General features: G+C 40.6%; 1 protein-coding gene across 2 annotated transcripts; it reads right to left on the bottom strand.

Annotated features, from left to right (window-relative positions):
* Positions 1-5,227: 5,227 nt before the first annotated feature.
* On the bottom strand, positions 5,228-13,614 carry LOC148849304 (GDSL esterase/lipase EXL3-like). 2 transcript variants are annotated; one of them, XM_088948180.1, is made up of 6 exons: positions 13,250-13,613; positions 12,444-12,574; positions 12,087-12,317; positions 6,724-6,979; positions 5,614-5,808; positions 5,228-5,338 (listed from the first exon to the last, which is right to left on the bottom strand). In XM_088948180.1, exons 1-5 carry the CDS (start codon positions 13,533-13,535, stop codon positions 5,615-5,617), a joined length of 1,098 nt encoding a protein of 365 aa, XP_088804306.1. In that variant the 5' UTR covers positions 13,536-13,613; the 3' UTR covers positions 5,228-5,338; position 5,614. The 2 variants fall into 2 exon arrangements, with proteins under 2 accessions (XP_088804306.1, XP_088804307.1); XM_088948181.1 differs by lacking the exon at positions 5,228-5,338 and adding an exon at positions 6,470-6,576 and having other exon boundaries at positions 5,442-5,808; positions 13,250-13,614.
* Positions 13,615-25,687: the final 12,073 nt, after the last annotated feature.

Genomic DNA, 25,687 nt, shown 5'->3' with positions numbered 1-25,687 from the left:
AATTTTTCACATGCAATGTATGTACACATTTACTACAAGTATTTAAGTTTATTTTTAATCATATTGTTACTTTTATTAATTTTGAATTTCTATCTTAACTATGATATAAGTAATTAATATGAAGAAAAATTTCTCACATGCTTAAAGTGAGGAAATTTATAGAGAGAGAGAGAGAGAGAGAGAGAGAGAGAGGAGGAAATCCTATCGACATGAGGCCAAAGCACAGTAAAAATGTGATTCACAGTGACATTGGTTATATTAAGGCCAAGCCCATAATTTGATCGAATTCAGATTTTATAAGTATCACCAGCAGGGCTCTATGCCATGCACGGAAAAAATCAGAAAGTTGATTAATTTTATTAATTAATAATTTGAAAGATAACAAGATTTTTCTTTTGTGGTAGAGGTTAAAATATAGGGAAGGCTTAAAAGTCATTTCTCCAAGGGGCTACATAAGTGGGGGGATCATCCCCAAACCCATTAAGCCTCCCAACCCTAGTGCAAATTGCTTTCAAAATTTTATGAATAAATTTCTGACTTGAAACAAACAAAATTTTCAACATTTATTGATATGAATAAATTAATTTTCAAAACAAATTATGAATAATTAATTACTAAAAATATAAAAATCAGAATAATTTAGTTTTTTTAATTAACTTTTACTAATTTAAATTACCAAAAGCACGAAAATTAGTTTATGGAACACTAAATTAAAAAATTCTCAATAAATACCAAAAGCCAATGTTAATTACCGACAATTATATAAATTATAAATAATTACCAAATATAAATTATCAATATTAAATTCCCCCAATAATTTTTCAATTTAATAATTGCCAAAATATAATGAAAATTACTAGTAATTAATTATAGAAATTATCAAAAGTTTCCAATTTAATAGTTTTCAAAATATATTAAATTTTCTAAATAGTTATGGAATTTATAAATATAGTTAAAATTTCCCAATAATTTTCCAATTTAATATTTGAAAACTTCCCAAAACAATTTAAATGAAAATATCAATAAATAATTTTCATTACTAAAATTAAATTTCAAAATCAATAGTTTTCTGAAATTACCTAAAATTGCTGAAAATTATTTTTTTGAAATTTAAAAAATAAATAATTATCTTTAAAATACTGAAATTTTCATGTAATAATTATCGATTTCAGATAATACTAATATGTAATTAATTTCATATAATAATAAATTAATATTAAAATATTAAAATTTGATTATTCAATAATTATTGATATAAACAAATTAATTTTCAACAAATTATGTATTTTATGAATAATTAATTACTAAAATATTAAAACAAAATTATATTTTCATTATCTTATATGTTTAATGTTTGGGAAATTTCGAACTTTGTTATGACATTGAAATGGGAGGCTAGGTGGCATGACCATAGGCTAAGAGATAGATGATGTGGAAAAATGACGGACCTAGATAGGGTGAAGATAAACCCGAATTGAACCCGGCTTCTTGTGTTTATTTTTCATTATTTTAAATTTAAATTTAAATGGAGTTTAAATTAATATTTTTTACTTTTATTAAATTTTAAATTATTTAGTATACTTTTATTGATGCATAATTTAAGTTATGATATTTATGTTAAATTTATTACTATTTAAAATTTGTAATCTTGTAGAATTTGTTATTATAAATTACGTATAATATTATTGTAATTAATTTTAACAATTATTATTGTTAAAATTAAATAAATAGTAATTTGTTTTTAAATGTTAATCATTTTTAAATTATTATGATATAATATAAAATTATTATAATTAATTGTTAAATTTGTAATGATGATATAAAAAAAATTATGTATAATTATAACAATTTTTAATTATTAAATTTTGCTTCTTTTAGTATTTGTCTTATTGTATTATTTATTTTATTCTTATTAGTCTTTTAGATATCTTTTACTCATTTTATTAGTATTTTAGATAAAGAAAGAGAGATAGGGGGTTGGGAAAGAGGAGTTAGAATTAGATTGTTTATTGTGAGATGTCCGGATCTGCTAATTACAACACATTGCTGGTCACGCACATCCAGCTGTACATTGAGAATGTCGGTGATATAAAGTATAACCAATGTTCTCAATGCACAGCAAGATGCGCGTGGCCAGCAATGTGTCGTGGTCGGTAGATCTGAGCTCTATTGTGAGATAGGTGAGGAAATGTTTTAGGAGGAAGTTTTAAGAGAATTTTTAGGAGAGGAAATGATTTAATTGATTGGATAGATAGATAGATAGATAGATAGAGAGAGAGAGAGAGAGAGAGAGAGAGAGAGAGAGAGAGAGAGAGATTTCAGGAATAAGATAAGGGAAAATGAGAGTCTCTAATTGGTTGTATAAAAAAATATGAATTAAAAATCAAAAATCAAAAAAAAAAAAAAGATAGACTTCCTTGTATATATTAGTTTTTCAAGCCATAGTGAGATTTTTTATTATTTTGGATTTTAAGGTCCTTTAATATAAACAAATTAATTCATTTATTGAATAAAAAATAAAAAAACTTCTTTTCAATTTTTTGACTGAACTTTAGGCTTTATATGAGGATTGAACTCGAACTGAAGACCTAAGCCTAACGGTTGGGCCAGGCCAGGCTTGGGCCTAATTATATTCTGTTCATATAGATACAAAGCCCAGCCCAGCCCTAAACAGGTCTAACTGCTACAACTGTTTGCACTAAAAAATGTTGGTACAAAAAGTGGAGGTGGTGGCAATAACTATAGAGGTGGCAGTTATATATATATATATATATATATATATATATATATATATATATATATATATTCAAAGTTTGGGTTTAAGGATATGGGGATGGGACTACCCTCAATGTGACCGGAAAATACTATTTAAAACAAAAGACACTTGGACTGTAATCGGGTTCGATTTGGATCCATATCCAACGACATCGAATCAGATATGATTATTGACAATCAAAAATCCAATTCATATTTTGGGTACTCATTTTCTTGCCTTCTTGGGGCTACACAACGGGTCGGGGGTAATCCATCCCCAGTGCTTTTAAAACTGGATCGGACCGGAAAAATTAAGAATCAGTTTCGTTTCACCCAAAACTGTTTTTTGGTCAAAAAATCATTGATTTAGTTAATAAATCGCTGATTCAGGTGGTCAAACTGTTAAGTTGATAATGGCTTTTGGTCTTTTTTTTTATTTTTTTGTTAGAATAAGCCATCTATTCAGACCGGATGGCCAAACTGTCTGGCCCAAAAACCAATCCCCAGAACGGTTCTCTATCTGGTCCGGTTTTAAAAACCTTGCATCCTCATACCATAAACCCCTCAGCCCTGGTGGCAGCAGGATTTGATCCGAGTCTTTGCTACAAATATTTGGGCATCCAAATCTTGGCCAGTTGAACTATATTTGGGCCCTTTTTCAGTTTACCGGAAGTCATAAAAATCAGTCAAAACCATTAACTTGGACAATCTAACCATGAATAAGTCTTGGTTTTACCAGCTTTTTTTTATTTTTTTAAATATAAATACAAAATTTCCAAGGCCATAATTTTGCGATTGAATGTCTGATTGGGATGATATTTTTTTTTTATTTTTGATCATTTTTCCAGATTTATGTGTTCACTATTTTTGTCAGAAAAAATGTTATTTACCTTAAATATTATTTTTCAAGTATATAAATAATTAAGATCGAATCCTACCTACACCTTGGTTGGGGTTATGGATTGGGGGTGGGCTACCCCGTTGTATAGCCCTTCAAAAGAAATTAAAAAAATAATAATAAAAAAAATAAAACAGCAAAGTTTTAAGGCTCAGACTGGATCGAATAGTCGAATTATGAAAATTGGGAACCAATGGCAGGTCCCATTCAAATGACGGTTTTGGCAGGTTGGATGAGCGAACTACCCGATTAACTGGTAAAACTGGGACCTGAAGAGCATGCACCATATTGAAGTGGATAATCTAAAAAAAAAAGTGAAGAGCCCAAATTGGCCATCAGTCACTCATATTTTATGCCATCCACTTCACTATTTTTAGTTAACTTATCTAAAGTGTCTCAATGTAGCTATACCAGTTTATCTGAATGTTCAACTTCTCAAAGAATTATTCAACTTAAAAGCTTAAGATATTTGGTGAGGTCTTTGAATAGGTTGATATTCTCTAGCATGCTCCCTCATACGAAAGCCCATTGGATTTGAAGTGTGAATAAGTATAGGCCCATGCATACCTTGTGATTGATGAAACTTAATTAATTATAATGGGGGTAATGAGAATCAAACACTAAACTATTTGGTCAAAGTGGCTCTGATACCATCTCAAAGAACTATTCAACCTAAAAGCTTAAGCTGTTAGGTAAAGTCCTTGAATAAGTTGATATTCTCTAACACAGCTTAGCCCTGCCATTTTGCCAAAGGCGGCACTGACTGACAGCAGACTTAGGCTCTTTGGAATTTTTAACCAGATATAATTTAAAAGACTGTCCATGGAGGATCCACCTCAGAAAGCCAGGAGCTGACGTACTTCGGTCCTTCCAAACACATTAAGTGTCCATTTGGGAGGGATTTCACCTAGAAGCATAGGGCACTCCATGAGTTGAGAAACTCAGAATGCTATGAAGCTATATTTGTTAAAAATCCAGAAAGCCGGAATTACATTTACAGAAGCCACAAGATCCACTTTCTAGTGAATCTATTTTGCGTAGCTTTTCGAAAGCAATTCGATCAATGCAACTCAACCAACATATAGACTAAATGGGTTCTAATTAATTTTGTGAAATTCCTGATAACTTAGGGTCTGTTTGGCACGTCTTTTTGGGAAGATCTTTTAATAGTTCTGACAATCAAAAGGCGCATTGAGCTTTTGCATGAAGATCTGAGAAGACTGAATCTAGTTTGGCAGATGCATGTCTTTTCGTACATCTTTCCATATCTTTCCACATGAGAATAAAACGCGAAAAGCTTCATTTGAAGCTTTCCAAAATCAACCCAAATGGGTTTCTCACTCTTTTCGATGTTGTTGCTTTTGGCGGCTAGATCTTCTAGAAACCAAATGGAAATAGACCGAAAGTCAGTCTGCCCAGCTTGTAAACAACCAAAAGACCGCACGAAAAGATGCACCAAACGGGCCCTTAACTTTTGCACTACTTTCCATTTTTCCTATTTTTGTATCAAACCAAACACAGCCCAAATCGGCTACTTTGCAACTCCTACGATGCTGATCACCCATTGGTCAAAAATTTATGAAGCTCAAGGGTACGCTGATCTTGACCTATTATTTCTACTTGCAATTACAATGGTCGGTGAACATCTTCACGCTGGCAAGATTGTACATTGTTGCATTGAAATCTCTGGTGACAAAATTTAAGGCCCAATAGTTAAACAGATCGGGCCTGGGCTGAATCTTTTTTTTATAAAGATAGGCCCCCAACTTATGCGATAGAAAACATCTAATTGACCAAAAATCTACCTATATATACGATAATAGAAAGATGGTGTGATACACTATTACTACCTATGGCTATACAGAAAGCTGGTACAAACTGTGGAGTGAAATTGCGACACCTTGAAATGGTTTTATAAAGGGAGAAAAATCATAGATAACAGAGAAATTTAATTTAATTACCTTAAGAGAACTTTTTTATGATATCCTGAGTAACTGCATCCATTAGGATTTTGTAGGCTTTCTCTGTGGGATGATAACTATCCCAGAACACGTAATTGGAGACGTCTGAACATGTAAAAGGAGTTAATTCATTGCATAGTATCGATAGTTCTACGTTCCCCGTTCCACAGCATCCTCTCATAACCTCCTCAAATCCTGACATTGGCATACAGCATTCTTTCACTCAATATTGAATATTGATGTAAATAATAGACAAGTATGTATTTTGATTTCAATTACTACTGGCCACCAAATTAACTTGTTGGGTTTGAAGGGTTGGCCCAATTAATATCCATCATGATTGGATTGGACCTTTTGCCCAAACCAAAATCAATTTGGATGAATTGGATTGGACCTAGTCCGTTTGTAATGAATTTATATATTGGATTGGATTGAATTGAGCCAATGTCTGGTCCATTAATAGAAAGTAAGAATACAGGTGTCAATGAATCATAATTGAGTTAGAATTAATCTAAATTAAAATAATTTCGGACAGATTGAACAGTCCAAACATTAAATTGGACCAATACAAAATGGCCCAAAGTATTCATTGGATGAGATTGGACCAAATCTAGCCATATCGACACCCCTACTCGAGTGCATGCATGACTGGTGCTTGGTGGGGGACAAACACACAAATATATCAGAATGTCCCTGATCTACATGCATATTGTCCTTATTCATGGCCATGTGGCAAATTAAAACCGCTATTAGCTAGGCCACTTGTAAAGTTTGGCCCCATTTTCAGTAAACTTTAACTTATAAAATCTCAACCAACAAGTGAATTTAGATTGGCTTTCCACAGAGCGTATCTTACCCCAATCTCACAGCACTTGCAACTGCACGTACTTGTATGTTATCATTCGTGGGGAGATATTTCTAATGCACGCTGCAACATGCTGTGAGTTGGGTGTGAGGCGCATTCTGTAAATAAAAAATCAGGATTCCAAGTATTGTGTTCTGATCAACCACATGGCGATAATTTAGCCACGTCAGAAGATAGGTGAGTCAGCTTCTGGTGACCCAATTTACACAGGATGACAAGGGTAAAGTTGAAGAAAATATAATTACCGTAGACATGAGGCCTTTGGATAATATCCAGTAAGGGATGATAAACTTCAAGAAGAACAAGCGTGGCGGTTGGGAGTTTATTCTGAAGTGACTCAAGCTCGGAAGATAGCTTGGCGTTGAAGAGCTTTGCTCCTACGTTCAATTTCTCTGAACACCCTCTGTCTAATCCTCCGCCAATGGTTCTCTGGAAAGGCACACACCCTACCGGTGGAGTGTTCACTATCCCAATATTTCTTACCCCAAGAGCGTGCAGTTCCTGCCAAGTTTTATTGTTTTTGAAAAAAAAAAAAAGATATGATTAATTAGCTTTAAACAAAATTAATTAATTCACTCTCAAATCATAACTCGAGATTATTTGTACAGTTTAATTGATGCAGGGACTAATTAAATTATTGGCATATGGAAAGCATTTGTTAATGTAAATTATTTTCAAACTTTTTTTTTCATCTTTTTACCCCAAATTAAAAAAACAAAAAACAAGAGTCCATATTTTCTACCCTCTCTATCTGTCGTGAATTGTAGTCATACATCTCTATTATGAATTAAGAGATGTGTGGCTGCAATTCACGGCAAGTAGAGAGTGGGAGAGTGGGTAGGAAATCCCATTACCAAAAAAAAGCCGCATAGTAAGGAAGTATTTTTGTTTAGGCTGCGTTTGGTTGCTGTCAAGGTTCAAAGTATTGATATGATATATTCTGTATTGAGCATATCGTATCTTGACGATACACAAAGGTGTTTGGACATTTTGAACCACGGTTGTAATATATATCTGTTAATTTGTAACTATGATTTGCATTCTTATACAAAATCTGCACTTCTTGTCCCATTTGCACCCACTCACTATCAATATAAATTTTTTCTATCTCCAAAACTGATGTAAATTTTGCACAACCTTCCTCCTACCTCAATTCTCTGTCATATAAAGTGGGAAGCACATCATCTTGCTTCTTACCTCATAGGCCTGTCAATGATATTCAAATGTGGCCTAATCCAACATTTGACCCGATTATCCTGCAGATGATGTGTTTATATAATCAGATCAAATTTTGAAATCTACATCTGATTAATAATCTGATCAGGTTTAGATTATAAAATATATAGATAATTATGTTTAAAATTATAAAATATAATTTTTTATATTCGGTCAATTTCTAAAACCTCCCTTAAAGTGTCTGACCATTGCTGAAATCTCCCAAAAAATTGATAATTGCAATCACGTCCCCTAAACTTTCTAAGACAGTTGCAAGTAAACCCCCTCCATGAGAATCTTCTAACAAGAGAAGAGGCATGAAAATGTTCAAAATACCCATGCTACTTTTGACCAAAACGTTTATTTTCCAAATTTTCTTCTTTTCTTTCCGATAGGAAAAGTTGAGGGGCTACACAAGATGGGGGTGATGATGGCGGATTTGGCCCTCTAGTGAAATTGTGACACCTGGCACCTCATGCAAGCCAAGTGCTGCCTCTTGACAACTGAGCAACTCGGGCAGCTCGGCACAGCTCAAGCAGCTCGATAAGCTAGGGGCAGCTCGGCATAGGCAACTCGCCACAAGTAGCTGGCCACTCTGCAGGCAGCCTAGCGTCTTATGAAGAGCTCGCCACTTAGGGGCAGCTCGGCGTATCGCATGAAGATTTCCTACCTAACAACCGTTCCTGACAGATTCGGAGGCCTATGCCCACGTCTCTCGCTAGGCGGCGTCGTGCCTGCCAGTCCTGAGAGTTGTCCATTGACGGGTAGAGTTGTACTCTGCAGTAGTCGCCACCACCCGCCACCTCAGCTCTGGCAGTAACAACTACGGCAGAGAAACAAAGGCAGTTACGCTTGACTTGACAGAGGCTGTTATGCCTGATTTGACAGGACACTACTATATAAGGACTCTGACCCCCAAAGACAAGGGGGAGGGAATGAAAAAATAGAGGTAATCCTTGCTCTCTAGCTCTCTCATTTCTCTCCAAGCTCCTTACAATCAGAATGCTAACTTAGGCATCAAAGAGTCCCCGCCGGGTAAACACCCCCGGGTCCTCTGATTCAGTTCTCGCATGTCCCTCAGCTCCCGCCGCCTACAAAAGAGAGGAGATCACCTCATGCAGAGGGCAGTCGGGTTGCACTACACTAGGGAGCTCCACCACCCTTTGAGTTACAAGCCGCCTAGGAGCAGGTCAAATGACGAGTCCACCCGAGCAGCTCTCTACCAAGGAGCTCGTCACCAAGTAGCTCTCCACCAGGGAGCTCGTCACCCGGTAGCTCTCCACCAGGGAGTTCGCCACCAAGTAGCTCATCACCAGGCAGTTCGCCACTAGAGAGCTCCACCATCCTCTGAGTCACAAGCCACCTGGGAGTAGGTCAAATGACGAGGTACTTAGCCAAAAAATTGGTACATCACAAAAAAAATTGGCACGTGACCAGAAACGGTTACATCAATTGGCGTCGTCTGTGGGAACACTCTACAAAAAGCTAAGTTCTCAACCAACAAAAGCTAAGTTCTCATCTTACAAAAGCTAAGTCCTCTTCTCCCAGAAAGTTAAGTCCTCACTTTTTAGAAATTGAAGCTCTCGCTCCATAGTTTACATTTTTTATGAACTCAAAACCATGCAGGGAGCTAACAGACTAAGTAACTTTACCTTCAATTCGGATAAAGCATCATCAGTCCTCATTCGCAAGGTCCCCCCTACAAGGATGAGCTCTTTGTGGCTTCCGCCGGAGTTGGCGGCCAACAGACTATATAGGCGCCCTTACCGGTCGAGCCTTCCAAGGCTCCCGTGTGAGCTGGCAACCTAAAGTTAGTAGTGCTGCCCCCGAAGGTCGAGCTCCTAGTAGTTCTTGTAGGAATAGGTGACCGGCGTTACGAAACTGATGCAGCGCAATCATAGCTCTAAGGCACCCACCTGGTCAGCTCGGCACCTGGTTAGCTCAGCACCTTACAGGTAGCTCGACACCTGGTCAGCTCGGCACCTGGTTAGCTCAGCACCTTACAGGTAGCTCGACACCTGGTCAGCTCGGCACCTCACTGGTAGCTCGACACCTGGTCAGCTCGGCACCTTGCAGGCAGCTCAACACCTCACTGGTAGCTCAGCGCCTAGTCAGTTCGGCACCTCACAGGCAAAGCCTACGGGCCACATTACTGCTTAAGACCCAGTCACCTCTTCGGCATGGGCAAAGTCAAAAAAGAGTTGACTACAAGTTACTCCCAAATGCCTACGGGCCACATTACTACTTAAGGCCAAGTCGCCTCTTCGGCACGGGAAAAGTCAAAGAAGAGTGGATTACGAGTTGCTCCCAAAGCCTACGGGCCACATTACTGCTTAAGACCCAGTCGTCTCTTCGGCATGGGCAAAGTCAAGAAGAATGGACTACGAGTCGCTTCCAAAGCCTATGGGCCACACTATTGCTAAATACCTAGTCGCTTCCTCAGCATGAGCAAAATCAGTAAAAGTGAACTATAAGTTGCCCCCGGATCCTAAGGGCTACACTACTGAACTGGCGAAGACCTCCTCACCTTACAGGCAGCTCGCCACATACAGGCAACTCCCAAAGCCTAAGGAATTGGATCAGCACTTACTAGCTCGCCGACTTATGGGCCAAAAGAAGAAATCTACTCCCTTCGCTGTGTTACTCTCAGCTTGGGAGTGGGGGGCAAATGATGAGGGCGGATTTGGCCCTCCAGTGAAATTGTGACACCTAGCACTTCATGCAAACCAAGTGCAGCCTCTTAACAACTGAGCAGCTCGGCATAGGTAGCTCGCCACAGGCAACTGGCCACTCCGTAGGCAGCCTGGCATCTTACGAAGAGCTCGCCACTTAGGGGAAGCTCGGCACTTACAGGTAGCTCGGCATAGGTAATTCGGCACTTAGGGGCAGCTCGGTGTATCGCAAGAAGATCTCCTACCTGACAACCGTACCTGAAAGATCCGGAGGCCTGCGCCCACGTCTCTCACTAGGCAGCGCCGTGCCAGCCTGTCCTGAGAGTTGTCCCTTGACGGGCAAAGTCATACTCTGTAGCAGTCGCCTGCACCTGCCACCTCAGCTCTGGCAGTAACAACTACGGCAGAGAGATAGAGGCAGTTACGCCTGACTTGACAGAGGCTGTTACGCCTGATTTGACAGGACACCACTATATAAGGACTCCGACCCCCAAAGACAAGGGGGAGGGAATGAAAAAATAGAGGTAATCCTTGCTCTCTAGCTCTCTCATTTCTCTCCAAGCTCCCTACAATCAGAATGCTAACTTAGGCATCGGAGAGTCCCCGCTGGGTAAACACCCCCGGGTCCTCTGATTCAGTTCTCGCAGGTCCCTCAACTCCCACTGCCTACGAAGGAGAGGAGATCACCTCATGCAGAGGGCAGTCAAGTTGCGCTACAATAGGGAGCTCCACCACCCTCTGAGTTATAGGCCGCATAGGAGCAGGTCAAATGACGAGTCCACCCGAGCAGCTCTCCACCAGGGAGATCGTCACCAAGTAGCTCTCCACCAGGGAGCTCGTCACCCGGTAGCTCACCACCAGGGAGTTTGCCACCAAGTAGCTCATCACCAGGCAGTTCGCCACTAGAGAGCTCCACCATCCTCTGAGACACAAGCCACTTGGGAGTAGGTCAAATGACAATGTACTTAGCCAAAAAATTGATACATCACAAAAAAAATTGGTACGTGACCAGAAACGGTTACATCAGGGGGTTTTCTAAATTTTCTTTTCATATCAATCGCTACCCCAAATCCTTTCCAATCGCTTTTTTGAAATTGATTTATTTTCTAAATTTGCCTTTCATATCAATCGCTCAAATGTAACGCTGCAACTTTAAACTCTCCATTTTTGTTGTTGTTCATTGTTCATAGAGTCCGTATTGTTTTTCTATAGAAACCAGGTCCAATAGTAATTGCATGGGTATTTTGAACATTTTCATGCCTCTTGCTAGAGGATTTTAATCAAGGGGGTATACTTGCAACTATGTCATAAAGTTCAAGGAAGTTGATTGCAATTCCCAAACTTCAAGGGAGGTTTCAACAACGGCCAAGGGGGAAGCTTTAGCAATTTACCCTTTTTATATTATATTATATATAATAAACTAAGTATGTTATATTTCCATTAACATATTATACATAAAGTTGAAAATTAATTATTTTTTTGTATTTTAAAAATTAAAATTAAATCCAAATATGATACAAGTCTATTAGATTTTGAATTTGAGTCCAAGGCCTTCAAATGTGATCGAATTCAGATGCAAGTTTTCAATGATCTGATCAGATTCAGATTTTATTGAATCCTATTCATTTACAGCCCTACTATCTCACTCCCAAAGAAATAAAAATAACCCTCCACTCTCTTGCAATGTCGGATTTGAAACAAAAGTGAAGCAGAGAATTTACCTGAATGAAAGTTGAAGCTAATTGTACCATGAGAGTTGTGTATTCAGTGATATCGTAAGTGAACTGTCTGGCCGTTGTAACGAAATAACCTGCAAGGTCGTTACTGCCTGCACAAAGCATGTACATGCTCTCGGATATGAGAGCTGCCGTCTTCTCCTCTCCCACAGCTGCCTCCACTTTCTCTATGTACTCTTTGAACATTTTCAGTTGATCCGACAGTGGTATGGCCGACTATGACAGTTACAGTATTTTACAGAAGAAGAAAAATATGAAGAGTATCTTCAGTTTGAAATTAAAAAGAAAAGAGAAGAGGTTAGAAACTCTTAATAAAGAAAAAGAAAGAGGATGAGACTATACCAATAATGCAGGAGTCACAATATCAAATGCTCCTCCAGCTGACGCAAAGTTTACACCAGTAAGGAGGTCTTCTATTTGTAAATTTGGGTCAAGATAAGGAGGCAACAGATTCTTAACTCCTAGGTTCTCAGCTGTAAATTTCACAAGAAAATGCATCAGTCTCTTAATAAATTTATACACCTTGTCAATAATTAAAGAAGGGTTTGGCAAGTCTTTTTGTGTGTTGTTTAGGGTTTTTCTAAGCTTGTTAGACCAAAATTTGGTCTTTTTCTGTTTCACAATAAAAAGGAAGCAAAAAAAAACGTAAAAATCTCATGAAGGCCCAAAATGACCAAAAATCTGTCTCTCTTCACTTATGATCTTCCATTTAAGATATTTACCAAAAGGTCTAGAATTTTAAAGACAATACCCCGAAAACTCATCGTAGCACAGGAAAGTAAAAAAGTTGGTTAAATTTGAGGTTTTCTTTCTTTTCAATGCCTAGACCTAGAATAAGAGCCCTGCCTGAGCCCCGAAGTATATATAATAAATATTATATATTTTATATTATATAAATGAGTCAGGCTGGGCTCGGGCTGGGTTTTTTTTGACAAATCCTGAGCCTGGCCCAATATATAATCGGGTTTGGTGTTTTGTGCCTATGGGCCTAATTACATATCCAAGCCCGACCGGGGTGCGGGCCAAACCGTCGAACTACCCAGCAATGAACAGGTCTAGTTGTGGGGCGCAGATCTGAACTCCATTACAGGCTGCTGAGAGAAGTTTCTGTCAATTAAAAGTGAATAACTGGTAGCTAGTGATAGTACCTAAGAAATCTGATGGTACCCTCCCGTTGCTAAACCTTCCTGTAGCTTTCCCTTCTGGGAAGTCTCTCCCATATGGAGGGAAGTTAGACTTGGCCACAGAGACGAGGTAGTTATTGTTCCCTGTATCTACAATCGAATCTCCGAACACGAACACCGCCGGGAACGTTACATTAGGTGAGACGACGTCGCCTTGGATGATCTGCCATTGAAGAGAAATAAACACAAAGAAAAGAAGGGCTAGACTAGAAGAAGTGACAGAACCCAATTCAATGGCAGAAAGCTGCATTTTTGCTTGCTGCTCGGCTGGGTTCTTCTGAGCGTAAAATGTGGTAGGAGAGAACTGTCCTGCTGCTTGTTATGTCGACATAGCTTTTCATTTATTAGAACCAGTAAGAGAATGTAGGTTTCAGTAGTTGAGATATTAAAAGGTGCAAAGAAGTTGTTACCGGTAGCTATTCGGTATATACAATGGGTAGACAGATGTTATATTGGACATGTTTGGTTCGGAATCAGGGATCAGAAATCGGAATTGGAATAAATCATTTTAGTTTCAACTGTTTGGTTGAGCAAAATCAGAATTTCATTATCATTCCTTTTGAAATAGCTTTCTCCATGTGAAAGAATTATTCTCTTCCCCTCCCTTGAAAATAAACTCCCATTCCAGCTCATTTCAGTTCCGGTTCTTTTATGAACCAAACAGAGTATAGAAATAAATCTTTTCATTCGGATTCTAATTCCCACTGTGAATAACCAAACGGATTTCTTTTGGATTTTCACTTTCCACCCAGGATATCATGTTCCACCTGCTTTCTACGGAAATGAATAAACTCAACGGTGAAGGTTTAATTATTGCACAGTTGGGGAAGTGGGTACCCAATATCTAAACTAATTAATAAACCCAAACATTACAAAAACGAAAAAAACAGCTAAGTGACAGAAAACGAGTTCACAGCACATCCCCTGTGTATTGAGAATATGTCCCTGTGATAATTAAGGGCTCGTTTGGCATATTTTTCTGTGCGGTCTTTTGGTTGTTTACAAGTTGGGAAGACCAAAAATTGGTCTATTTCCGTTAAGCATGCGGAAAATCTAGCTGCCAAAAGACGGGACGCCAAAAAGACATGCAAAGTCCATTTTGGGCTGATTTCGGGAAGCTCCAAATGGCGCTTCCCGTGTCTTTCGGATTTTAATCTCGTGCGGAAAGACCTGAAACGACGCATAGAAAGACGCGCATCTGTCAAACGGTCTTCGGGCTGCCCAGATCTTAAGTCAAAAGCTCAATGCGTCTTTTGACCGTTAAAACTACAAGAAGATCTTCTTATAAAGACTTGCCAAATGGACTCTAAGTATGGAAAAGAAAATGTTCCCAATGCATGTTGAGTTGTTCATGTGAGGCGCTTTGGGTTGTGCTTGTAGAGCACTGATGTGATCTCAACAGTCCTTATTCTGCCCAGAGAGATTTCGGATTAGCTGAATTTGGTCGCTGCTTAACATACCATGGGACCAGTCTTTTTATTCCACACTAGCCCCAAATGCAAGTGAGAGATTGAACGGTTGAGGCTCAAACACATTTTATGGCTAACGATAAGGATCATGAGAAATATATACATCACACAAGTCACCAAACAAGAAAATGTTCCCAATGCATGTTGAGATGTGCATGTGAGGCGCTTGTAAGTTGTGCTCTGTGGGGTACTGATGTGATCTCAGCAATCCCTATTCTGCCCAAAGAGATTTTGGATTAGCTGAATTTGGTCGCTGCTTGACATACCATGGGACCAGTTGTTTTATTCCACACCAACCCCAAATGCAAGTGAGAGATTGAACAGTTGAGAGCCAAACATATTTTATGGCTAACGATATGGATCATGAGAAATAAATACATCATACAAGTCACCAAACAAGAACAAGAAGCCATTTCATATCCAAATTCCAATTTACTTTTGCTTTTGATTTTAACCGTATTTTCTCTAATTTGTAAAAGAAGCCTTAAAACCCAAAACAACCAATAAAGGGGTGGCTCAGTTGGTATGTTAGATGGTTTGTCTTAGTAGATGTGTGGATTCAAACCCAAAACAACCAATTTGGATGACTCCATACTCCTATAGGTGTCAGATTTTTATGTGGAAATATCTTCATAAAGCAATTCGAACAAAGACAGTAGTGACAAAGACAACAGTTCGAACAAAGACAGTAGTCTAGATCTACAGAAAAAGAGAAGACACTTGGTGCACTTTTTGCAAATCATATCAAAAGACCCAAAAACACCTCTTCTTGGAATGCCCTCTTTCAAGGACCGTCTGGATGCAAGCCCAAGTCGGGCTTATGCCGAAGGCTTTTCTAAACTCTAACCAAGAAGATCTGATAGAATGGTGGTGACAATATAATAGTCATATCAAGAACAAAGCCTTAAAGTACACTTATCTTACAAAAGTCTGTGCAATTTTCAAAAGCATATGGGATGCAAGAAATGATCACAATTTTAATAATGGGAGATCCTTTTCAGATCCTACGCAAGGCTAGTAACTACTGCACCTCTAGAGTGACAAAGCTACAAAAATCACATTTTACTCAACTGCATTCAAAATGGACAACAGGTTCTTCATACAGATCTTCCGATCATCTTAGTGGATGGATCATGGAACACTACCACACACACTACATCAACTAGACTCTTTATTTCTCACATAGATCTCCTCTTCTCATTGCAGAAGGACAACCATGCATGGAAAAATCATCAGTAGCAGCTGAACTCTGGGCAATAATAAGAGGCTTACGTAAGCTTTTTTGTATGGGCTTCAAAGCAGGTTTTTTGCTATTAGATGCAAAAGAAATCCTTTTGAAGGTAGGAGGAACTGGTAAAAACATCACCTGGGATCTTCAAGCACTGTATGATCATATATTTGAATTATTATTACTTTTTAAAAATGTAAAGTTTTTTAATGTAAACAGGGAAGTAGTTAAGCCAACTCATGAACTTGCAAAATGAGGTAGGCTTAAAAACACTTATGTTAATAGAACCAATCACCCTATGTATTTACCCGCATGTTTTTTACCCAATTGTACCCATGATGTTTATAGTAGTTCCTTTTTTATTGAGAAAAAAAAATCCTACTAGCTACCATCGACTTTGGAAAAGCTATTCCCAAAAAGAGATAAAAAGAATTACCGCTCCAATAAAGGATTCAAATGTACAATCAAATACCAAAAAAAAACATAAAATTCAAAATAGAATTAAACAAAAATTTGCATTCTTTTCATTTGCACTCTCATGCATTTATCTTGATACAAATAAATTAATTTCATGTTATTACATTGGTGGACGTATACTTTATAGTTCCATTTAAAAGGCTTTCATTTAATCCAAGCTTTTTGCAACACTCCATACCGTAAATGAAAACAAAGCTGGTGAGATGGAGCCCCTGATGGTAAACATGCCATTATTTATGCTATTCTTTGTTCTTTCACCGTTGACATGAAAATACAGACTCAATGAATACAAATCCAAATTTATACTCACAAAATTGGTACTTATACCATCTCACAACACTTATCAGTCTACATTGGAACATCTTCACATGAACAAAAATACCTTCAGTGTGAGGACAATCAAATCAGCCCCCACAAGACTGTGCCCCACAACGTCCCACAACACATCCCTACCATGTATTGAAAACATCTCTCGATGACAGTATCAGAAATGATGATGTTATTATTGGGAGATGATGTTGCACGATCTGATTACTCCCAGCTGGAGGGCAATATGGCTTCCAATCGAGTAGCGAGCTAAATGAATTTGCAAGGCAATGGATCAAAGAACCCGAGGTGGCTAACCCGGCAAGGTCACTCCGATGCTTAAGTTAGTATCTGTGAGCTGAATACTTTGAGAACTTGAGAGCTTGAGAGCTAGAGAGTAGAGTAATCACGCGTACCTGGGCCCTAGAGGGGTTATTGCTCTTATATAGTTGAGCTCTTGCAAGTTTCACGGATCGGTTTCGGGATCTTCATTCAGAGGGTATCCATTTCCGCTTTAATCGAGGAGTAACGTATCAGTTAATAAAGTTTATCGATTCCACCTGATTCGGGCAGGAAGAGGATAAGGCTTGTTGTTACGCGGCGTGATCCCGTGAGGTTCAAAGTCCATTGGCAAAACTTCCGGAGTCGTTACATGGCGGTTCGGGTTGTTAGCCCCGAGCTGATACTTTGGTTCTTTAGTTCCGAATTGGGTTGAATGCCGAGGTGCCCCGACGCCAAGGTGACTACGCCGAGGTGACTCTACGTTGCGAACTAGGCTTGCCAAGCTAAGTTGTCATCTCTTAGTTAGGTTGTTTCCACGTGCCCCCTTTTTGCTAGGTAATGTCCACCAGGGATCCCAACCCGGTGCGAGGAGTTCATGGAGGATCTAAGTGGATTTGGCGCGGGGTCTGGACAATCTGAAGAGCGAACCATTGGTCAGGCCTATTCAACCGTCTAGCTCAACCACAAAATGACCCAGATCGCGTCTCGGGTACACGCGGACGTCACGCTGTTTATAGACTTTGCGGACGTCAAAGAGCGCGCTCAACCAATTTCGTCCTCGGGTGTCGTGCAACCGGTTTTCATGAGAGTTGTTGGATCGAGCAGGTCTCAGTCGGTGATCGCCATGTGGTGAACTATAAATAGGGGGTCGAGGGGCCCCTCTTCTTCGTCAAAAAATCTTGTGATTGAGCTCTCCCGAGGTCACATCGGAGTCCTTCAGCTCGCCACTTCTTTCTTTGTGTTATGAGGTCATTTTCATCTTTTTTGGTGAGTTCGTCTTTTCTTTGTTAGTTTGTTCTCCTTTCCTGTTCCAGTTTCAATATGTCTAGTGCTAGTATAGATAGGCTTCTTAGTGACTCTAGTGAGATTGATGGTGCTGAGGTGCAGTCCTTGGCTCCCGCTAGCGAGGTCAGCTCCTCGCCAGGCAGTTCCCCCCCTCGCCCCTTATTCGTCAAAAAATCTTGTGATTGAGCTCTCCCGAGGTCATATCGGAGTCCTTCAGCTCGCCACTTCTTTCTTTGTGTTCTGAGGTCATTTTCATCTTTTTTGGTGAGTTCGTCTTTTCTTTGTTAGTTTGTTCTCCTTTCCTGTTCCAGTTTCAATATGTCTAGTGCTAGTATAGATAGGCTTCTTAGTGACTCTAGTGAGATTGATGGTACCGAGGTGCAGTCCTTGGCTCCCGCTAGCGAGGTCAGCTCCTCGCCAGGCAGTTCCCCCCTCACCCCTTAGGAGAAATTCCTTTACCCTAAGTCGGGCCATCTAGGCCCGAGGAGCCTGTAGCTCGGGAGGAGGAATCGACCCCCAGAGAGGGGATCCCGTCTTCTTCTCGAGGTCGGGATCCAGATGACTTCGGTCTTTCCACTATGATCTCGGACAAGCTACTGTCCTTGGTAGCTCGTTATCGTCTTCCCGATAACCTTGTATTCAGTATTCCTTTGGGTCGGTACCCTTGGGTTCATGGTCACCATGAGCTCACAGTTTATGAAGAGCAGCTCGTAGCTGGGCTGCGCTTCCCGCTCCACCCATTCATTGTAGAAATTATTAAGTTCTTTGATATCACCATTGACCAATTACACCCGAACTCCATCCGAACTATAGTAGGTACAATCTCCCTATTCCAAAAGTATAACCGACCTCTATCCTTAGACATTTTTAGCTCGATCTATTAGATCAAAAAGAACTCCGCTTGCCTGCACGGGGATATTTGATAGAATTACTACATCTCTCCTTGCCCTGGGTTCAAAATCTTGTTCGGCAGCCTGAACAAAATATCAGCCTGGAAGATGAGGTACTTTTTTGTCCAGAACCCTGAGGAGTGACCCTTCCTGACTCACTGGCGGGTGGCCATTAAAGACCCCGGGGTGAGGCTAGATAAGGAGACCAGGGCGGTTGTTAACTCTTAGAGGGACCTCAGCTTGGAGATGAGAGATTTCTTGGCCAAAGAGAAGCTTGTGACCATGAACCCAAGGTAGGCCTCCACCTCGGCGCTCATATTACTCTTTTTTATTTTGAATTTATTTCAGTTCGCAACTAACCTCTTCTCTTTTTTTTCAGTATCTATGCCAGAGGTCGATGCAAAAAACCTTTAGAGGAGCTTCCAAAGAGGAAAAAAGAGGAAGGCCTCAAAGAAGTCTCACCGGGAGGCCGGTCCTTCTGCCCCCGTCCCACCCGAGGTCGTAGAACCGGAGCCAATCTCAACCGAGCTTCTGGAGGAGGAGGTCCGTCCCCAACCTCCTATCGTGGACCTGGACGAAGACCATGACGAAGGAGCTCTGCCTTATGAGCCGAAGAGTGCTTCCATGCCCGAGTCGAAGCTCTCGAAGGAGAGTATAATGACCCCTCAGCTCTATCTCCTCAAAAGTAAGGACGTCGTTTTTCCCGCCGAAGTCGCGGAGTGGGCTAACATGCCCACAAGTCAGCTCGGAGGCCGGGTTGCCAGTTATTGTATGGTGGTGAGTACTTTACCTTTGTACTTCATTTCCTTGCTCATTTTTTAAAGGTAATTTCATCTGCTTTCTTCTTGCCAGGTAAACTTCGTCATTCACTCGCTAGTTTACCAATCTGAGATCCACTTGAAGTGAGCTCGGAAAGCCGAGGAGAATGCTCAAAAACTTTACTGCAAGCTAGTCTTAGCTCGGGGTGAGGTTCTTCGTGCTAACAAAGGAGCTCAAAGTCAACAAGAGCTGATCATGACGTTGACTGAGGAGAAGGAGAAGCTCCAATGCGAGAACGAGAACCTCGATGTGATGATCAAAGAGCACACCGAGATCTTCAAGACCGCCATCCAAGAGGCGCGAGCTGAGGAGAGAGAGCGTGCCATCGAAGGCTTCAAAGAGTCTCTAGAGTTCCACAATCGCCAGGTCGAGTATGGGTCAAGCTCTTATCGGTCTGGTTTCAAACTATGAAAATGGCTGATGCGGCAGAAGTTTCCCAAGCTTGACCTCGGAACCCTTTCCATGTCCGACCTTACTCCCGAGATGGCGAAAGTGGCTAACGAAGAACCCGGCTCCTCCAAAGAGGAAAGCGACAATGAAGTCCCCAAGGCGAGTCCATCAGGCTGAGAGGACACGGAGGAGGATCGCATGGAGACTGACCTGCCTGGCAGTTTGAACGCATAATTCTTGCCTCTTTTCTTGGACCTCTTATGATGTACACCCCGGGCCTCCGAGCTCGGTTCATAGTGATAGTTTCTTCTCTTTTTTTTTCTTTTTGTACTCAAAACTTCACATTAATGAAATACAAGTATTTTGGCAATTTCTGTGTAAAAATTTTCTAAGTGTAAACAACTCCAGAACTAGTGAACTAAACCAAATAGGAGTAATTTTTTTCTAAGTGTTGGTTACCCCGAACTGTCGAGCTAACGAGCTGGACTACGAATAGGGATAACTTCACATCACTGTGCGCCAACCCCAAATAGGAGTAGATTTTTTTTCTAAGTGTTGCTTACCCCAAACTGTCGAGTTAACGAGCTGGACTCTGAGTAGGGATAACTTCGCATCGTTGTACACCGAGGTGGGCAGACACTACAGGGTATATACCCGACCTGTCTGAACATAGGCTACTCGTTTAGGTGTTGGTTATCCCTTAGTGTCGAGCCATCGGGCCCGACTTCAAATGGGATCAACCTGTTGTTATATACCAAGGTGGGCTAAACATCGCAGGTTTTATACCCAAACAGTCTATGCCTCAGGCGTGAGAACTGGTTTGCCTATGCTGAAGAGGCAACTAGGACTTGTCTGTCTATGCCAAAGAGGCGATTAGGACTTGTCTACCTGTGTCAAGGAGGCGACTAGGGCTTATCTGCCTATGCTGAGGAGGCGACTAGGACTTATCTTAGTGCCGAGGTCTTATGTCAGCTCGGCGTCATGGCCCTTGGACTTTTGGGAGTGACTCGCAGTCCTCTCTCTAGTTCGGTAATCATGAGTAGTACCTTCTTAGGTTGTCAATGTTCCATGCTTGAAGTACTTGCTTCCCTTCCAAAGTCTCGAGCTCGTGCGTACCTTCTCCAAACACCCGTCTTACATGGTATGAACCTTTCCAATTCGGTCTGAGCTTACCAACGTCGAGCTCAAGTACCATAACCTTCCGAAGAACTAGGTCGCCAACGCGGAAGTGTCGCTTTCTGACCCGGGCGTTATAGTATCGAGCTACTCTCTGTTGGTAAGCTGCAATACGAACGTAATTCAGGTCCCGTACCTCTTCTACCAGGTCTAGGTTGGTACGGAGATCATCACCATTCGTTTCCTCGTCGTAACCTCCAAGCGTAGTGTAGGCACCTCAATTTCCACCTAGATCACCGCTTCTGTGCCGTAAGTGAGGTTGAAAGGAGTTTCAACTGTGGCGGTCTTAATGGTAGTCCGATAAGCCCAGAGGACACTGGGCAGTTCGTCTACCCACAGCCCCTTGGCTCGAGCTAAGCAAGCTTTCAGTCTGTGAAGTATGGCTTCTGTTAGTGACTTCTGCTTGCCCGTTTGCCTGGGGGTGTGCCACCAAAGTGAAATTTTGTTGAATTTCCATTTTGGCACACCAATTCTGAAACTTAATATCCTCGAACTGCTTCCCATTATCGGAGATGAGTACTCGAGGTAGCCCGAAGCGATATACTATGTTCTTTCAAAAGAAATTTTGTATGTTGCGGGTTGTGATTGTTGCCAGAGGTTCAGCTTCCACCCACTTCGTAAAGTAGTCTATTGCTACGACAAGAAACTTTCTCTGTCCTGTCGCTGGCGGGAATGGGCCAAGGATGTCGATTCCCCACTATTCAAAGGGCCATGGGCTAGTGAGGTATTTTAGATCGGTAGCAGGTTGGTGGTGGATGTACACCCCGCGATGATGGACCCGCCAGTAATCATGTTGATTACCCCGCGGATCGGTCTTTCCTCAGGTAACTATCTTGGCGGCTCTACCTACTAGTTTCGGGGGCATTCCTTCTCTAGTCCCCCTGTCGATCTGTTGGCCGATCCACTTGGCCTCTCTCTTCTCGTTGTATAAAATTTTTCAAGTATCCACGGCGGATGAGCTCCTCGATCTCAACGCGGAGGTTATTGCAGTTCTCTGAGTTGTGCCCATGGTTTCTGTGGAAATGACAATAGACGCTCTGGTTCCTTGTTGCAGGATCTCTCCTCAACCTGGGGGGCCATTTGATGAAGGAGAAGTCCTTAATGGCCATTAAGATTTTCCTTCGCTTAGCATTTAATGGCGTGTAGTTCATTCTTTCAATAGGTGGGGTCCTAGAGCGCCAACCTGATTTGCGAGCTCACGAGGGAGATCGGCTTCTGGATTTGTTTCTTCCCCTGCTCGGGGACTTGCTCTTTCTTCTTTTGTGTCCGCCATTACCTGTGTCGCCATTGTCTCTTTTCCTTTTTTCTGTCGAGTTGTCAGTCTTCTGGTTGATTTCTTCTTCGGTACCGATGAACTGATCGGCTAGTTTGAGGAATTCAGTGATGTCCTTTGGTTTATTAGCCACCACATGCCATTTAAACCCTGTGGGTTATTCCTTTCTTACCTGCCATGAGTCTTACCGCTGAATCTAGGTCTGGGATCTGTAGGCAGGTGTCGTTGAAGCGCTTAATGTAGCTTCTAATCAACTCTCCCTCTCTCTGAACTACATTGAGAAGGCTTTCCTGTGACCTCAGGCACTTCTTGCTGGTGATGAAGTGCGAGGTAAACAAATCTATGAACTGCAACCAGCTCTTGACCAATCCCGATGTGAGGTTCCGATAGCAGGTCCGAACTACCCCTTTAAAAGTAGTGGAGAAGGCCACACACATACAAGACTCAGCAGCCCCAGTCAGGTGCATCTGGGACTAGAAAGAGTCCACATGGTCATTAGGATCGAAGGACCTGTCGTACTTGTCTAAGGAAGGCATCTTGAAGTCCTTAGGCATCGGGGTCGCTAAGAGCTCGGGAGACAAGGTAGACGACCTGGAAAGTAAGGGAGGAGCGGCCTTTGTAGCTATCGATTTTTTATTTAATAAGTAGAAGGCAGAAATCTGCTAATTCTACAATAAGTTCATTTACTGAACTTAATTTTTATTTACAAACAATTTTTTCTAATTTTGGTGAAGGATCAAATAATTTTGATATTTTAGCCTAGTGGAGTTAATGTTTGAAAAATTATCCGGTTCTCGTTGTCATGGAACGTGATCTACTAACCCCTCCGGTGTCTACAATTCCATCAGAGTCTTGTTTTAATGCAGGTACCAGGATGTTGGATGACAAAAGAAGCTGCATGAACAATGAAAGCATAGAAATGTGCATCTGCTTCAAGAATTGGCTAGATGTAGAAGATAGATTACAAGACAAGGGAGGGCATGATACTACATCGGATATTTCACCCGAAGCAGATAATGGAAGTCATAATGATGATTCATGGATTTGATTACCCGAAGCAGATAGATTATTTAATTTATTTGATATTTTTTTTAACAATGTAATTTTGTATTTTCAATTTGTAACCATATTGTATTTTTTATAATTTATTAATTTATTCCATTTTCATATTTCATTCGTCCAAGTTTGCAATGATCCAATCATTGTATTTGTAATTTGTACCATTCAAATTTAAATGAAATAAAATTCCTATTTTTCTTCCAATTTGTTATTCCACCATTCTTATTTCAATTTGGTTAAGTATTTTTTTCATTTCTGTGTTAGATAACTTAGATTTCTCATTTCTTAATTTTTTAAATAGTTCCTAATTCCCAAAGTTAAAAGGAAAGTTAAATATTTTAGTTTTACAATTTTACTTAGAAAAGAAATCAAATTTTTCCAAAAAAAATAAACAGTGCAGCCCGATTCAGCCCAGGCTGAAGGCCCGCCCTATGGCCCAGCCCGGCACGGCATGCAGCCTGGCCAGGCCCAGGCCCGTAGCATGGCACAGGCCGGCCTGGGCCTGGGCAGTGCCGGGCTGACCCCTAAAATTTCCACCTGGGAGGGCAGCACGGCCCATGACAGCCTGTGAGCTAGCACAGCATGGCCCGCCTTTAGCACAGGCCCAGCATAGCCCACTTTACACCTCTAAGTTCAGGGGAGGTGATTGCAATTACCAAACTTCAAGGAAGGTGTCAACTGAATGGTGGCTTGATTGGTGCTTAGTCTGGAAGCGATACAGTTTCGAGCCCTGCTATCAGCACATACCACCATACCTTTTGAGAAGAATTATCAGATTCATGCTGAAAAGTGATGTATTGTGCCAAATAAAAATGAAATAGGAGGCAAAAGGTGATGATTCAATACCCAAGAAAAAAACTCAGGGAACTTCAGGGAGATCTTAAAAACTTACCCAAGAAATAAGGTAGGTGCAAAAATCAAGCGGTGACTATTCAACGAATCGGTGCTTGTCTGATTCTTCTTTCACTAAATATGTTGTCTATTGCGGTAATTCACTGTATCTAATAGTCTTATCACCCAAAGTAATACACAAAAAGAAAAGGAAAAGAGAAATGTGCAATTCACAGCGGAAACCAGGCAAAGATTTAATGAAAAGGTAAAAAGGATTTCTAATCCAAACCATTTATCGGACTACACAATAAAGAGCATAGATTTGATTAAGTGAGGTTTCTTCTGGTTAGAAATGGAAGGTGGTGATACAGGGATAAAGCCAAGGTTCAAAACATCAACACGTAATGGTTCATATTGGCCGATATGTATCATCTTGGGAGCTCTCTGATACACCCCTACAAAATGTGTATCGGGGTTCTGACCGATTAAGAGGGTGGAGGAGCCTTAAACCAGCGCCCCTGAACCGATTTTGAAAAAAAATAAAAATAATAAAAAATAAAAGTAGAAAACCACTATCGATATCGCCCGATACACCCCTACCGGCGATTGGGTGTATGATATTTAAAACCTTGGATAAAGCTGGTGGCGCTGGACAATTTAAAGCAAACAGACCCCTCTACGGATATTACAGTTTCTACTTTTTTTGCCAGCGACATGGTAGAAAACTGTTGCAGGCTCTTTATTACCACCAAGGAAAGCTGTTGCTGGCTTGCTACTAAGCGGTTCATATAGAAACATTATAGTTTCATGGCTCTAATTCATGCAATTAATATTCACTGAAACCAATTCCGTTTGAGTTGAGATTTGAGAAAATTCATATTCACCCGTCGAAGAGAAACTACCCAGAAGAAGGGCGTCTTGATAACCGGATGAGTGCCAGACTTGGATGGCGACATCACACCACACCAGAAATCCATAAAATTCTTCTATTGGATGATGGTTTTATTGTAGAAGAATGAATCCGATCGGCCCATTTCTCATGTTCCGATGCTGGCCCGGGAGCTCCAATGGACAGCTCAAAGGGTAAAACGTATTCCATCGATGTTATCACTTCACTTTTTTTTTTTTTAACTACAACGAAGGTTTTTGTTAGAATCAAAACTAGAAAGAGGAGCTTCATGACAGAGCGACAGGGTA

The sequence above is a fragment of the Nelumbo lutea genome, chromosome 6, assembly GCF_056320005.1.
Source record: "Nelumbo lutea isolate HS-2025 chromosome 6, American lotus-T2T, whole genome shotgun sequence".
In the NCBI taxonomy this organism is placed as follows: Eukaryota; Viridiplantae; Streptophyta; class Magnoliopsida; order Proteales; family Nelumbonaceae; genus Nelumbo; species Nelumbo lutea.
This window is presented reverse-complemented; position numbering and strand designations above follow the sequence as displayed.

What these genes read in the sequence shown, in the direction of transcription:
- LOC148849304 (XM_088948180.1), bottom strand. Translation starts at nt 13,535, where the DNA reads ATGCAGCTTTCTGCCATTGAATTGGGTTCTGTCACTTCTTCTAGTCTA. An exon ending in GGTACCATCAGATTTCTTAG is followed by an intron (nt 12,575 to 13,249) that starts GTACTATCACTA and finishes TGAAATTTACAG; the next exon opens with CTGAGAACCTAGGAGTTAAG. An exon ending in TTGTGACTCCTGCATTATTG is followed by an intron (nt 12,318 to 12,443) that starts GTATAGTCTCAT and finishes TAACTGTCATAG; the next exon opens with TCGGCCATACCACTGTCGGA.